Below are 15,763 nucleotides of genomic sequence, written 5' to 3' on the forward strand. Positions count from 1 at the left end.
GGTTCACTGTCATATCTCATGGATTCAGGCAGAACAAGTGACCTCTTGTCCCAGGGGCCCGTGGGGTGATATCATCCCTGGTTTAAATCACTTTAAAGTAAAATACTGTATTTGTTACCTGAAGGGGCTCCAGGAAGGCTGGGGAGGGACTTTGGCCAAGGGCAGGGAGTGACAGAACAAGGGGTGATGGCTTGAAAGTGGCAGAGGGGAGATGGAGATGGGATGTGAGGAAGAAATTCTTTGGTGTGGTCAGGTATCACATAAGCACCTACGGTTTGGACAGATGAATACAACAATGAGTAGCTGGGACATTAAATTACAGATTAAATTCAGCACCAATGAATGTACAATGAAAGAACAAGGCGATGGGGGGGTTGGGAGTGGATGAGCTTTAAGGTCCCTTCCAACCCAAACCAGTCTGGGATTCTATATCACCCCAAATTAGGTGCCAGTTTTAAATTACTCAGCGCCAGAAGACACATTCTTAGAATATTTTGGTGCTTCCCTTGGGAAAAGGAAACGTTTAATGCCATAGAATCATCAAATAGTTTGGGTTGAAGGGGCCTTTAAAGGTCCATCTAGTCCAACCCCCCTGCAGTGAGCAGGGTCATCTCCAACCAGATCAGGTTGTTCAGAGCCCTGTCCAGCCTGGCCTTGAATGTTTCCAGGGATGGGGCTTCTATCACCTCTCTGGGCAACCTGGGCCAGGGTTTCACCACCCTCAGTGTAAAGTTTTTTTCCTTCTATCATCCCAACTCAAATTTAAGTCATCTGGGACTTCATAAGAAGCATATTATTATGGAGCTAGTGTCACAGCCCAGGCAAGGAGGATGGATTTTCTATTTCACCAGTATCTCATTTACAGAATAACTGGTCTAAACCATTTCTTCCCATTTCCAGACATTTTGTTATCCTTCAATGAGGAAATGTATTTGTTTTCTTCTCATCTCTACCCCGTTATCATCACAGGCAATTCAGGGGGATGCTGGTGGAACACCTCCAGCTCTGTAAATGTACGTCCAGCTGGTTAGGATGGTTTGCCCGGCTGCTAGGGGAGGACATTGTGTTTTCTGTGTACTTACGTTTTTCCAGACCATGTTCTGTTCTCTTTCCAAAGACCTTTTCCCTAGTTCAGTTGACAACAGCTGTTGGAAAGCTCCTCCCCGAGGGAGGAGAGAAGACATCATTGATTTTGAAGAGTAGCTTCACAACATTAAAACAAAACAGGAGTGGTGCTGCTGTCAGCCGAGGAAGGGTCTGGAGGTGAGAGCCGTTGGCAAGACACGCACAGGGCTTTGCAGGATGTTTACCCGTTGCCTGCCTTGGTGGTCATCCAGTGCTATCTGCAAGCCGTGGCAGTCAAGTGGCTTTCTGCCTCGTTTCTGGGAGAGGTGCCAACCACCAGTTTGTGAAGGAATCAACACGACCGCGGGGCAGGCGCAACAGGTCGGCGCGCAGGAGAAACAAGTATTAGAAGATCTGGAAATGCCCCTTGCAAGGAGAGAAACCGAGACCCTCTTCCAAGAACAGCCTGAGACTGGGAACCAGTATTTGGAAGATGCTTTGCTTCAGAGTTACTTGAAAACACACCTTCCTCCCAAGGTCTGGCGTGCATGTTTGTGTTTCTGTGTGTACACGCTACAGTTCTGGCTGGGTCACTGTTTAAGACTGTGAACTGAACATTTCTCTGAGCCCTTTTGTGCCTTTGAGCATTTAACTTGAGGGAATTTATTGACATTCTTTAAAACTTTTTGAATCAGTGCAGGGGTGAAAACTTCTGCTGAGACATAAACAGAAATAGAAAGGGCTTGGTTGGCTTGGGTGACTGGGTGTTGCACCAAGAGTGTTGTTTTGGGGTTGTCAGTGTGGGTGTTTGTTGTGTGGTCATCCAGAGTAAGAAATTTCAGAGAAAGTGAAAAAACTAAGATACTTACAAACTCTGCTGTGCAAGTCCACTTCTCCCCCCGAGGGAAGGGGGGCTTTAAAGGAAATTCCGTTATGAAAGAACGTGGCTGTTCTCAGCTGAGCACTGAAGAGGCTGCAGAGGCCCGTTGGGGTTTGCATGTTCTCAGCACAGGTTGTTGGCTTTTCTGGGTTGATTTTGAGACAGCAAAGGCTCTGTAGGGGTGCAGAGAGGTGGGGTAAGACCCTGAGCTATGGGTCTCTGTTCTGTGAGGTACAGTCCTATAGGAACCCCTGGGAGGAGGCAGCTCATCTCACGGTCCTCTGCTGTCACCTCAAGGACCACAGCTGTTTCCCACTTTTCAAGGACCATGTCTCTTGGAGCAGGCTGTGACCCTCTCTCCTTGACTTATTCCAGCAGAAGCAATGTGATGACGTGTAAAGCCACTGGGTGGGTAGGGGGACAGAACCTGGCTTTTGGTGATGCTCTTCTTGCTTGCTTGCTTGCTCTCTAGGTAGTAAGAGTGTGGTGGCAGCATTGGGAACTTGCTTTTGTCACAGCCATCCTGAAAGACAGGAATTTGGCTTCTCTAAGCACTGCTGCAGCCTTCTTGCCAGAAGGGAAGATGGGGGAAAGGAGGATGACTTTGAGCAACTGTGAAGATCTTGCTCCTCATCTGCACCTTTGGAAGAAGCATGATTCAGATCTCCGAAAGAATAAAAGGATCAGTGATGTCTTTTGCCAAGGTTGAGGGCTGCTCTCCACTTCTTACTCAAAGAGACAAAGCATCTGCAAAATCTACCAGAGAATCAGCAGCATGTCCCTTACGTTTCTGTGCTTGGTCCCAGCGGGGCAGTGTTGCCTCACTGCTGAAAGGGAGAGCTCCGTCTGCTTCATGCAGCACCTGCTTGCTGCAGCCTGAAGCTGCCTCTCCATATGAGCACCTTCATCTCCAGGAGAGCAGCCACAGATGGTGCTTTGTGTGTCCCACCGAAGCAGACACCACGCTGGAGGTTGATTCGTGTTGTACTGTTCACCTGGGTTCAGTGGTGAACACAGAAATTTTCCTGGAATAGAGCAAAAGGTTTCTTTGTTTGAAGGTGATTTCTGGAGAACACAGAAGAAAGCACCTGCTTTTTTGAGCACTGTTGTGGAGGGCTATCTCTTGGTCTGCGATGGCCCTGAAAATATGTCCTTTAATAGAAAGGATTATCTGTTTGCACTCTTAATGTGCAATGATTTGTGCATTTCCAATATATTAATCCCTAGGACATCAAAGGACAGATTAGGCTGAATGAGACCACCCAGCAGATGCTGGTAGGTAGTGCCCTCAGCCCTGCAGATGCCCTCTCTGTTTCCTGGTGTACATTTTTTGGCATGCCCAGATTTCTCTGTGTTCCATTCAGCAATCACAAATGTAGGAGGTCTGATTTTGTTCTTTTACCTTGGAAATAAACACATTCACTTGGGTAACGTGGTGGTTTGTAAGGCTACAAACCAGGGCATGAGCTCACAGCCAGGCAGTCAGGGCTTTTTTAGAAAACATGGCTGAGGTGAAGGGTCTCTTGTAGTTTGAGTTCGCTGTAGTGTGCTGACCAAGAGACCTATTTGGTCAACTCACATTCTTCTGCCTACAAAAAACTACCAGATAAACAGTTCAAAGGTTCTTGTGCTTCAGGGATCAGCAAAATCCATGAACCTTGGATTCCTAGGTTATGCCTCTAAAGTAATCTTCAACTTGTTGTCAAGATATGATAGGTGTTGGAGGTGTACGCCCATCCTAGCTGAGCTCCACCGACAGCAAAGAGGAGTGCAGCGTGAGCTGTACCGGGTGGCAGGGCTCTCATACATGGTTTGGGCTTGTTTTATGCTTTTTGAAGCTGAGTATTTCACTGTTCACCTGAAGGAAAACGGGCTGGACTGAGGATGGAGACTTCCCAAGTACTAACTGGAGAGTGAGCGTGGGATCCTCGTTACACACGCTGAACGGCAGAGTGATGAAAGAATCAATCGGATGGGTTGTAGTTTAATGAAAAGTCAATACAAGGGGAAGCAGGGAAAGGAAGAAGCCATGTTTGTATTTAATCAACAGCACATTAATGTGTTTTATAATTGCACCATTTTGGGTACCACAACTATGGCATTTGCCTCTACAATCGTTGTATTGAGGAGGAATTTAGCATCTCTTGAGGGGGTAGAGAACAGCAAAAAATATTCCTCTGATGAAAGATGAGGCGCTTTTGTGACCTTCATTACAATCTTGGAGGTGTTTATGCTAGTGAGAGTCCAACAGTGCTAGAGGTTGAGTCCACTTGGCCTAATTTTAATAATCTATGTCAAGCTATTCAAGTCTAGGGAACCTCACTAGGCTTTGGCCACAGTGAAGAGCACTGAGACCTTAAAATAGGTATGGAAGAGGGTTGGAATGAATCCCACCTCTGTGGGTGCTGGTTTCTCTCCATTAACTATGGACGGACTACTCCGTGCACGTCAGCCAAACTTGGCTGAAAGGAGAGCACGTGAATCCTTATCCAGGGCCATTCAGGAAGCTGGATGCAGGGTGGAAATTTGCACCTTGACACCCTGGGTGCCAGGCTGAAGCTCAAATGATTGCTCCATCCCTCCTCTTCTGATCTGATAGGCAGGTAACTACTGAGCCCAGTGGAATCTTTCCTGTACAGATGAAGACTTTCCAGTTTTGGCAGCTCTTCCCTCCCCTTGCATTCTTCTCCAGCAGTAAAGCACAGAGTGGCTGAGGTTGGAAGGACCTCTGGAGATCATAGAATCACAGAATGGTTTGGCTTGGAAGGGACCTTAAAGATCATCTAGTTCCAACCCTCCTGCCCCAATCATATTTTCCAACCTCCTTGCTCGTGGGCATCTGTGTCTTTCTCAGCCCTGATACAAAAGCTCTTCTGCCTTTTTGTAAATCCAGAGATGCTGCTAAAAGGAACTTGAAAAAAAACTTCTTTTTTGGGGGTGGAGACGGGGAGGAGTGATAGCTGAGCAGAGCTGTGCCAGCAGAGGCTAAGAGACAAGCTGTCCTGTCGCATTACAGAATGCCTGGAAGGGCCAAGTGGCGAGAGACCGTTGGCACCACAGGACAATACGGTCAGTCCTCTGCTGAGGACTGGGGCTCCTTCCCTTCCAGGGGTGTGCTGAAGGGCTCTTCTTGTTCCTTCACAGATACTAGAAGAGGTGAATCAGGACCTGGAGAGATTTGGAAACCGTCTGCTAACCAAGATCCAACCTCTAGCATGGGAGTGCGAGTTGAACCCCCCTGTGTTTCGGCAGTACGATGCCTGGGGGCGGCGGGTGGATCACATCCTCACCTGCTCAGCCTGGAGAAGGATGAAAGAGATTGTGGCAGAAGAAGGGCTGATTGCTGAGGCCTATGAGAGAAGATACTCCAGCTGGAGGTAACTGGGAGAGAATGGGAATGACTTGGTGCCTTGCTGGTGCCTTGCAAGGTATATTGAGCATCTTGTAGGACTGAACTTCTTGTTGTATAATGGGTAACAGATGATGCATGGACAAAAGCACACCTACCGCTGTACCCAGCAGCAGTGTCTGTCCGCTGTGATGTTCCACATCAGCAATGATAAGCTGTAACTAATGGCCTACAGTTGATCATAATATTCTTTGATGTCACCTTCCTGATTCTGGGGCCTGGCAGTCCCCTGTGCTGCTCCAGCTTTACATGCATTAGTTGTAACACAGCTAAAGAACTGGGATTTTACTTGTATTTCGTTGTGTTCCAGTCTCTGGAGACAGACCCACATTTCTTATTTTTAAGAACAGCACTTAACATGCACCGGCTGGCAAGCAGTGCCTTCCACCCAGCCTTGCACTGGCACTCCCTCTGGGACCCAGAAACTCTGCTGCTCCTCTTCTCCCTTCCTGGCTCAAACAGTTTTTGCCCTCTCAGTTTTTGCCCTCTCAGAAATGAGTGGTCTGGTTCTCAGCTGTTTTTGTTGTATTTTGTTCTTATCTTCCTTAGTCGAGGTGTTTTATTCTCCTGCTGTTGAGCTGCTGCATCACCAGTCTGTTTTCCCTCCTTTCCTTTCCCAGCCGTCTGCATCAGGCTGTCAAACTGTACTTATTTTCAAGCTCCTCTGGAGGTTTCAGCTGTCCACTGGCCATGACTGATGGGGCAGCCAGAGTCATCGAGGTATGAGCTCAGCTGGTCTCTGAGGGCACAGCCCACGTCCTGGCCATGCTGGTTAGAGACTGGAGCACCAGCCAAGGCTGGAGCAGAGCTGATCTGCCATCTGGCTTGGGGCATGGCCCTTCCTTGCTCTGTGATTCAGCTCCATCTCCCACCGCATTTCTCCTTTAGTCACAACATCTTTGTGCCCAGACTGGCTTTTACGTTTACTTACAACACGGTGTACAATGAGGCCTTTACTGAACATGAAACCTGTGGCACTGCAGGTAACTGGAAAAGTGTCCCATAATTTTTTTACTGTGAAGTAGTTTGTTTTCCTCCCTCCTGTTAATGTTAAATGTATTGGGCCAGATCCACACCTGGTGTAAATTAACCAAGGCAGCAAGACTTTGGCAATCTGACGATTCGGCTCTGTGTCTTGGCAATAACCCTTGGCATTATGTAACTGGCTCTGGAGGGCACAGAGAAAAGCTGTCCCTTAAGGAGCTTGCCCTGGGCATTTTAATTCAATAAAAAGAAAAAGCATTAGGCAGTTACCTCTTTCCTGCAGCTCTTTGTGTGCTGGTGACATCCAGCACACATGAATGTCCACCAATACCCCGGCACATGCTCCTTTGAAATCTCTCCATCCAGATGTGCAGAAATCCGAGGTGGGTAGGGATGCTCAGCACTCCTCTTGGTGACACCAGCCTCCACCTTCACTCTGCACAGTGCTGCAGCAGCCGTGCAGGAGCTGGGCAGTGTCACCAATGCTCAGCAGAAGGTGCAGATGCACTGCAGTGCAGGATGCTCAGTGCCCTGCTTGCAGACTGTCCATCCTGAGCCTGGGACACACCAGTGTTAGTTAAGGCAACTGTCTAATTTAATCATCAACTATGTTCTGATCATCTTAGTTTCTTTTCCCTCCCCCAAAACAGTCCCTAGGTGTTCCTGGATCTCTGAAAAATGCTTTTGATCACCTGACGTCCCGTGACCCCAAGAAGTTCTGGACCTCTGGCCAGTGGATGACAGAGCGCAGGGGAGGCTCTGATGTTGGTACGTGTTCTGAGGTGGGAAGCAGCTGCAGCAGTGGGAACTGAGAAAATGAAGAGTGTGGGGAACTCATAAAGCCAGGTAGCTGATTTAGGAAACTTCAGCAGGTCATTCAGATCCTCTGCATAGCTCTGCTTTTTAACCAACAAAAGGCCCAACTTCTGTCCACAGACGCACGCAGCACACACAGGCACGTACAGAGCTGTGTTTCTTGCACAGATAACACACCAGTGTCTCACTCTATAATCTAAACCTTGAGCAGGACAGTCAGACCCATCCCAGCTGTGACTGAGAAAGCATTCTTGGCCTTCAACTTTTATTCCTTGGCTAATGTTAGTAATAGTGTGATGGGCCAGGAAACCTCAGAACTGCACTGTGGAGACAGAAATGTGGAAGGGGAGTCATCTGCATCTGATGAAGGTGCAGGTGGTTTCCTGGTGGAAGAAGTGAAAGGGTCAGCTCTGGAGTGAGAGATGTGCATCACTCCAGGACTCTTAGAGCACTGTTTGTTGATCTTGGCCATGGTAGCTCCTAAAGAAAGGGAGGCATTGGATTATCCATCGTGGTGCATTCTGCTTACAAAGCACTGCCATTACCAGCTGTTAGTCTGGAGCAATGGCTGGGAAGGCTGGCAGTTAAAAAGAGCATATTTCCTATTTAGTACTTAACCCTGGCTGCATTTCTTATCCAGGGTCAATGAAAGAGATTAGCAACTAATCCATACTCCATCTTGATAGCAAGAGGTGACTTAATAGAGCTGCTGCTTAAACCGAAAATCAGCATTGATCAGCACTGATTGATAGAGAAGTTCCCATAAAGCCAAGATGATCTTCTCTTTTCTTGCAGCTAACGGCACCGAGACAGTGGCCAGAAAGCAGCCAGATGGTACCTATCGTCTCTATGGCTTTAAATGGTTTACATCAGCTGCTGATTCTGATGTGACATTAACCCTGGCCAGGGTAGCAGATGCTGAAGGACAAGTAGAACAGGTCTGTTCGCTGGTGAAGGAGCAGGGACACTCTTTTTCTTCCTTGTTGCATTGTAATGAAATCCTCTTTGCATGCCTTTCAATGGCCCCAGGGTTCCAGCGGCCTGTCCCTGTTCTTCCTAAGGGTTCGAGATGAGGAGGGGAAGCTGAACAACATCCAAGTGCAAAGGCTGAAAGACAAGCTGGGCACGCGGCAGATGGCAACAGCAGAGCTATGGCTAGATGGAGCCAAAGCAGAGCTGGTACGTGAGGTTTCACCTTCCTCTTGGGACTGGGCTGCTCATGGGGATTTTGGCAGTGATATCAACTGAAAAAGTTCCTCTCTTCCACTTTTGTGGCTGGCTTAGAACAGAACACTGAACAAACGAGGCTGTTTATGGGACAGAGCTGAGAAAGCACAGGGAAAGATGGGAGGGAAGAAAGAAAGAAAGAAAGAAAAAAGTCATTTAAGGCTGGTCATTTCCAGCTGAGGGACAGTTGTGTGTAGCATGCAGTAGGATCAAGCAGCAGGGACCAGAACTGATCCTGCTGATGTGGTCTCCAAAGCCACCTCTCTGCTCGTGCCACAGACTTGGTTAAAATGAGACAGCCCTATTTTAAAGCAAGCAGATCTTTGTGGTGCCTGAGGACAGACAGATGGAGTGCACAGCCTGTATCTATCTGTCTGTTGACACAACTTTCATTTAGATGTGTGTCCACTTCCAAGGCTGTGTGAAAGGCTTACCTCAGCCTCTCTTCCATAATGCTTTCAGATCTCTGCAGAGGGTCGTGGAGTGGCCTCCATCTCCAACATGCTGAACATAACTCGGATCCACAATGTCATCGGTGCAGTAGCTTCCATGAGAAGGTGAAGGCAGCATGGATCCCCCCAGAGCTGAAGAACCAGCTTATTAGGACAAGGGGACTTTGCAATGCTCAGCATTGCAGATGATTGACATCTAATGCCTTTGCAGGCACAGGTCTGGAAGCCAGCAGCGTTGGAGAATGTTGGCCTGTGGCTGGGTGACCTAGGCTGGTGTGCTACAGCTTAGCAGGGTTCTTCCAGTGGGGGTGGCTGGAAGGGAAAGCTCAGAAGTGGAAGGTTGCTGGTCTAACTGCTTTCCCTGGCTGTTGTTCTCTCTAGGATGATCAGTCTGAGCAGGGAATACGCCCGTAGGCGAGTTGCCTTTGGGAAGCTCCTCAAGGATCATCCCCTACACATGCAGACAATAGCCCAGATGGAGGTAAGGCTTTTGGGAGCAGAGCTGAACCTGTTGGCAAGGAAATAGGGCAAAGATCCTCAGCTGCTGATAAGCACAGCCAGCCTGTCTCTGTGTGTAAGAGTCAGATGTAGAAGCTGTTCCTGCTACACTGAGATGTGTGCAGCAGGAGAATTGTTATATTCTAGTGGGATTTGATCTAATAATAGACCTATCTTCTCTGCTGGACTTCAGGTTATCTTAAACAACAATTACCTGGGAGCTATTCTGAGAGTTCTGTGCTGAAGTTCATGGCATGCACCTGCTGTGATATGCCATGACCTCTGCAGTTAGTCATTAGCATCAGAATCCATGCATGACACCACAGTCGCCTAAACTGCAGTTAACAGATTCTTCTCCAAGGTTGATACAGACTCATCCAACTTCCCTGGTAGCTCATGCACCAGAAGATGGGCTGTTCCCAGCAGGCTTGAAGAATTCCTGAGCAGTCACCATGTACTTTAGCTCCTGATAAGTTAGTCTTCATAGAATCATTAAGGTTGGAAAAGACCTCCAAGGTCATCAAATCCAACCATCAGCCCAACACCACCATGCCCACTAAACCATGTCCCTTCAAGGTAGTTTCATGGCACCTCAGCAGACCAGGCTGGGATCAGCCTGAGTCCAAGACCTTTGCCAGTGAAGCTGCTAACTTCTCTGCTTGCAGGTGCAGACTCGAGGGGCGTTTCTACTGATTATGGAGATTGTTCGTCTGCTTGGACTTGTAGAAACCAACATGGCAAGTGAGCAAGACCAGCTTCTCTTGAGACTGCTGATACCAGTCGCCAAACTGTACACTGGGAAGCAGGTATGGAATAACCAGTTTGATTAGCCCAGAGTGGGGCTGTGTGGCACATTAGTAACCCCAGAGCTGGAAAGAGGAGTGATGACCATGGCCAAGGAGAAGGTCAGTGATAGCCGGGGATGCCAGCAGTGACCTCTAGCCTGCAGCAGTTACCGCTCTGCACCGAGGCTGGACTTTGTGGGTAGAAGACTTTTCCCTTTGATCTCAAGGCCACAGATCAGCCATCTGATCAGAACAGACAGGGCCAGCACTGTCTGTGAACTCCTCCACACTCCACGGGAATGCTGCTGAGGCTGCCCCAAAACCAAGGTGGGGCACTGGTCCTTGGGGAATATCTTTCCCCTAGTTATGAATAAATAGAAGAGTAGGTGGTAACAGCACTAGCCTTCACTTCAGGGGTCTGTCCCTCTCCTAATTGCCCTCAGCTTAATTACACAGAAGCTGAAAGACTACAGGCAAGTGGAAGGTAAAGACTCTCCTGGACTAGAGACACTTACTCCTGTGTACCAAGCAAACCACAGGTTTATCCTTACCTAGAGAGGACTGTGTTGAGACAGACCCTCCCTGGATCTTCTCCCAAAGTCTGACTGCTTCTGCAGGTCCTCTCTCAGTGTTACTCAGTCTTCATTCCCTGGGCTGCTCCTCCTGCATATAATGAGCAACCTGCCTTAGGAAATCAGGGGGATTCAGGTGTCCCATCCCAGCAGGAACTGCTGAGTGATGTTAGAGGTTTCTGGCTGCTCTTTCCCCTTGTGCAATGTGGATCATGTCAGCTCTCTGTGTTCTGCAGGCTTCTGCTGTTGTGGTTGAGGCAATGGAGAGTTTTGGAGGACAAGGTTACATGGAGGACACAGGCTTGCCAGTCATAGTCCGTGATACGCTGGTAAGAAAGCAGCCACAGAAGCTTCTGTGGTGAAACCTCACCCAACCCTCCGTGGTTGCCTGCTAAAGATGTACTCAAGAGAAAACACAGTCCTCCCAGACTCACTCCAGGCATGGCAGCTCTTCCCTCGCTGTCTTACTGCTGAGCCCAGTCCTCCCCAGAGAGGGGACATGGTTTGTTCCTGGTGCTGGGGTTGTTTCCTGGCTCAGTCATGGAGCTGGGCTCGTAGCTCTCATCACCACTCCTCCTTTCCACTTGTGGTGAGGCAAGACATCTCTGGAGATTTCCTTGACATCCCTTAGCTCTGCCCCATGTCTTTGTTTCCTCATATTCCCCTTTATTGCAGTGGCTCCAAAAGGCTCCTTCATCCTCTTCCACAGTCTCTTCTACCCTGCAGGTGCTGTCCATATGGGAGGGAACAACAAATATCCTGTCACTTGATGTCCTGCGATCCCTCACCAAGAGTCAAGGACAGGTGATGACTGTGTTCTGCTCCACAGTGCAGGTGAGCTCACATCCAAAGCACTGGTCAGCCTGATTTGCCCACCTTGGCAGAGTCTTATTTGGCATTAATGTTCCTGGTTGGGACTGGCAGGGGATGTGACCAAACTGAAAACTTTAGACAAGTATTCAGAAGGTGTCTTACAATTCTGCTCTTGAAATAGCACTTACAAAAGCAGAACGCACAGGCAGAGCTCATTTTGGGATCCTTGTGTACTGCAAAAAAATGCAGATACTTTCATCTCAGCAGTGAAGAGTTTTGCATTGTCAGGGTTCCTCATGACAGGTACCAATATAAGGATATTTTTAATGTGAGAGAGTCACCTTCCTGAATCCCAAATAATTTTGTGGGTTTGTTTCTTAACTGGAAAAACACCACAAGACTTCTGAACGTTAAACCTTCACAAGGGCTACCTACTGCATTATCATTTTCTATTTTTATTCCCGCTGAAAAGATGGAAAAGGCTACAGGAATTCCACTGCTGCCTCTTTAGATTTGCTGTTCTCTGGCTTTACCTACAGGCTGCTCTTTTAAAGGTGCTCAGATGACAGGCAGACAGGGAGAGTTCAAAGCAGCTCAGAATTTCACGAAGGTAGATGAGGGCTGGCTTGATATGTCCCATGAAGGGAGACAGGAACCAGCCTGAAAGGCATGATCAGCATATCAAAGGGCATTCTCTCAGAGATGAGATTATTAATCCAGATAGAACAATCCAGATTACATTAACCCCAATACAGTGAGGCAACCCTGGGCATCTGGATGCTAGATTTGATGATGTGTAGCCTTCACTCTCATCCAGATTCCATGAGAAGCAAAAGGTCTGGGTCACTGCGTTCCCTGCTGCAGTGACATCTGGATCATTGAATCACAGACTGGTTTGGGTTGGAAGGGACCTTAAAGCTCATCCAGTTCCAACCCCCCTGCCAGCAGCAGGGACACCTTCCACTAGACCAGGTTGCTCAAAGCCTCACCCAGCCTGGCCTTCAACCCTCCCAGGGAGGAGCAGCCACAGCTTCTCTGCCCAACCTGGGACACCGGCTCACCACCCGCACACCAAATAATTTCTTCCTCACATCTCATCTCCATCTCCCCTCTGCCACTTTCAAGCCATCACCCCTTGTTCTGTCACTCCCTGCCCTTGGCCAAAGTCCCTCCCCAGCCTTCCTGGAGCCCCTTCAGGTACTGGGAGGCCACTGGAAGGTCTCCCCGGAGCCTTCTCTTCTCCAGGCTGAACAGCCCCAACTCTCTCAGCCTGTCCTCACAGCAGAGCTGCTCCAGCCCTCGCATCATCCTCGTGGCCTCCTCTGCTCTGGCTCCAGTAGGTCCATGTCCTTCTGCTGTTGGGGGCCTCAGCATTAGAAGGTCTTTCAAAGTTGGATAGGTCTTTCAAAAACGCATGAGCGAGAGCCTGACTCCTCCTAAACAGTGGCGGCAGTTGGCAACTTCTGTTACATTTCAAATCCCCAACTCACCTGTATTCTGTGACCTCCAGAGATGAGTGTCTTCTTACCATCTTCTCAGATTACTTTTGAGAAAGGAAAAATACCTCAAAAGATTTGACTACTAAAGAAGAAACCCAAATCTGCTCATAAGCAGGACAGCGTGCACCTGCTAATTAAAAAGCCAACTGGTCCAGCTGCTGATAAAAAAAAGCAGCTTAGTCTGCCACTGAAGGTACTGGAGTGGAGGAGGGAAGGAGTGGGTGGCAGGCTCTGAAAATAACTTGGGGAGAAGCAGCCTCCACACACTTACACTCATTTAAACAAATACCCCATGAAGGTGCCATACTGCAGCCCTGGGAGCACCACACGGCTGTAGCTGAGAGGGTCCTTCCAGCTTCTTAACAACTGGATAATCAGAGAAGCATTAAAGAACACAGCAACGTGGCTGAGAGCAGGTACCTGCACAGCCAGAACACTCAGGGTTGAGATTTATTAATTAACAAGCTCATCGTTGCTCTTGCACTCCCACAAATCATGCTGTACAGGAGACTGGAGGGTGAACAAGCGAGCAGTGGCTTTAAAGGTCTCCAGATTCCAGTAAGTGCCATTGCAGCTGCTGTTCATGTCACACTGAAGTTGCCTCTATGTCCACAGAGCATGGAATGAGCAGTGTTGATGTCCTGATTCTGGGTGTAATGGATCACACTCAGCAAATTTAACCCAGGCATGTCAAAACTTTTCCCTTCGGCAGGCAGGCAGTGGCAAGGCAGACTGGGAGGTATTTCTGCAGAGCACCTCCGCAGCATTGGGCAGGGACGCGCTGTGCTTCTACACCAGAATCAGGGTTTCACTCACAGGTGATAAACAACCTCTTTTTGAGCTCCAGGTGTCCAAATTAGAATCACAGAATCATAGAATTATTTGGTTGGAAAAGACCTTTGAGATCATCAAGTCCAACGGTACCTGTCCACTGCTAAACCAGATCTCTGAGCACCTCATCTACCTGTCTTTTAAACACCTCCAGAGATGGGGACGCCACCACCTCCCTGGGCAGCCTGTTCCAGTGCCTGAGAACCCTTTCAGTGAAGAAATTCTTCCTCACATCCCATCTGAACCTCCCTTGGTGCAAATTGAGGCCATTTCCTCTTGTTCTATCACTAGTTACCTGGGAGAAAAAACACACACCTGCCTCTCTCCACCCTCCTTTCAGGTAGTTCATTGATAAGGTCTCCCCTCAGCCTCCTCTTCTCTAGGCTAAACAACCCAAATTCTTTTGGTCTCTGGGAGTCTGGCTCATTTTGAAACATCCTTCCCATTCTCATCTAGCAAGGAAATCATTTAGCCCTTCATAAAGGGATTTTTACTGCTCCAATCCATTTCCTTTTTATTGATGCACACAAAACTAGTACAATTGATTTTACATTTGTCCATCAAGGGTCTCGGTTGGCAGGATTTGTGCCCAAGGACAGGCTGCTTTGGAGAAAGCAGCATTAGTATGTTGTTAGTACAGCACTTTGTTCTTTGAAGGTCATGTCTCGGGGTAACTCCCCTCTGCCACCTATTTTTGCTTTTATCAGTTGCCTCTACTAATGGTGGGACACCCAGCACTGGTGGATGGGGCTGTGATCTGGGAGCAGGAACCCAGTGTCATAATTATCCTCAGGAAGAGGGAAATACAGAGACCTTCCTCCTCCTCCTTGCACAATGTGATCATAAGAAGCTGAATTTTTAGGGTTCTTGATACAAACCAGCCTGTCCAGAGGTAATTAGTCTCAGGAGCATGCATGGTGGGAAGAGCAAGTGTGAGAGACAGTCCTGGATTCCAGCTCAGCTGTGCTGGGAGGATGCTGGTTGATACTGCACAGGGGCACTCATTTCAGGTTTTACTAAAAATTTATTAGCTGGAATTTTGAGCCAGAGAATTGGGTGTACTTTAGAATTCAATTACAAGCTCAAAAGTGACTCTAAAATAGCACCAGGGAATTATTTGATTATTGCATTTTGGTCACTTCAGGTTCAATTTGGTCACATCACAGCACAGTTGTGTTTCTGAATGCCAGCCCCGTAAGCATCTTGCAGAGCTCAGAATCAACTATCTCATGCATCAAGAAAAACTGCGCGGGGCTGAAACTCTAGCCATAAATCAGACCTACAATCTAAGACATGTATTTTCAGGTCCTTTTCAGACCATAACCACAATTTCAACCCAGCAGGAAATAAATCTAGGTTAGAAAATGAGACTACGTGGTTGCTTCAAACATTAATATGAGACTTGTGCTTCTAGCCCTGCTCTGGATGTTGTAGCTGTTGCTGTGTTTTTAAATACTCATGATTATTCTTCGAGTAAAAAACATTCTGACAGTCTTGCTTGTTAGCTACTGAGAGCAAACAAATGAGCAGCATCTTAAAATTCCCAGTGAAAACCGAAAGAATTGGAAATATTGGAGCTCTAAAGCTCTTCTGCTCTTTGAAGATTTCAACCAGAAAAGAAGCTGTGAGAGCGATGCCATGTGCATGTGCCTCCTCAGTTACACCCGACAGGAACTGGAGCAGATCAACATGCAGGAGAGGAAACAGGAGCTGCTTCTGCCTCAAACATTGTCCCTGAAGCAGCTCTCCAGCCTCTGACTCTCAAATGCAGGGGAGGGTGTGGAAAAACCCAGCTGGATCTTGCAGAAAATTTAGTGCTTTAGGTTGGGAAAAGAATGAGTGTGATCTGAAAAAAAAAGTGTAAATTATTGAAGAGCAGAGAGAATAGAATCATAGAGTCATATTGGAAGGGACCTTAAAGCTCATCCAGTT

The 15,763-nt window shown here is 47.9% G+C and overlaps 1 protein-coding gene across 1 annotated transcript; it reads left to right on the top strand.

Annotated features, from left to right (window-relative positions):
- Window positions 1-1,302: 1,302 nt before the first annotated feature.
- LOC104518010 (acyl-CoA dehydrogenase family member 11) lies at window positions 1,303-11,522 on the top strand (the record flags this gene model as incomplete). The annotated part of the gene is made up of 11 exons (XM_010163267.2): window positions 1,303-1,602; window positions 5,090-5,322; window positions 5,975-6,074; window positions 6,989-7,106; window positions 7,950-8,092; window positions 8,184-8,333; window positions 8,844-8,938; window positions 9,215-9,314; window positions 9,997-10,137; window positions 10,925-11,017; window positions 11,415-11,522. Coding segments are annotated over exons 1-11 (1,581 nt in total), but the record flags the coding sequence as incomplete, so codon positions are not given.
- Between the last annotated feature and the right edge of the window lie 4,241 nt (window positions 11,523-15,763).

Source organism: Antrostomus carolinensis, unplaced genomic scaffold, assembly GCF_000700745.2.
Source record: "Antrostomus carolinensis isolate BGI_N321 unplaced genomic scaffold, ASM70074v2 scaffold34392, whole genome shotgun sequence".
NCBI lineage: Eukaryota > Metazoa > Chordata > Aves > Caprimulgiformes > Caprimulgidae > Antrostomus > Antrostomus carolinensis.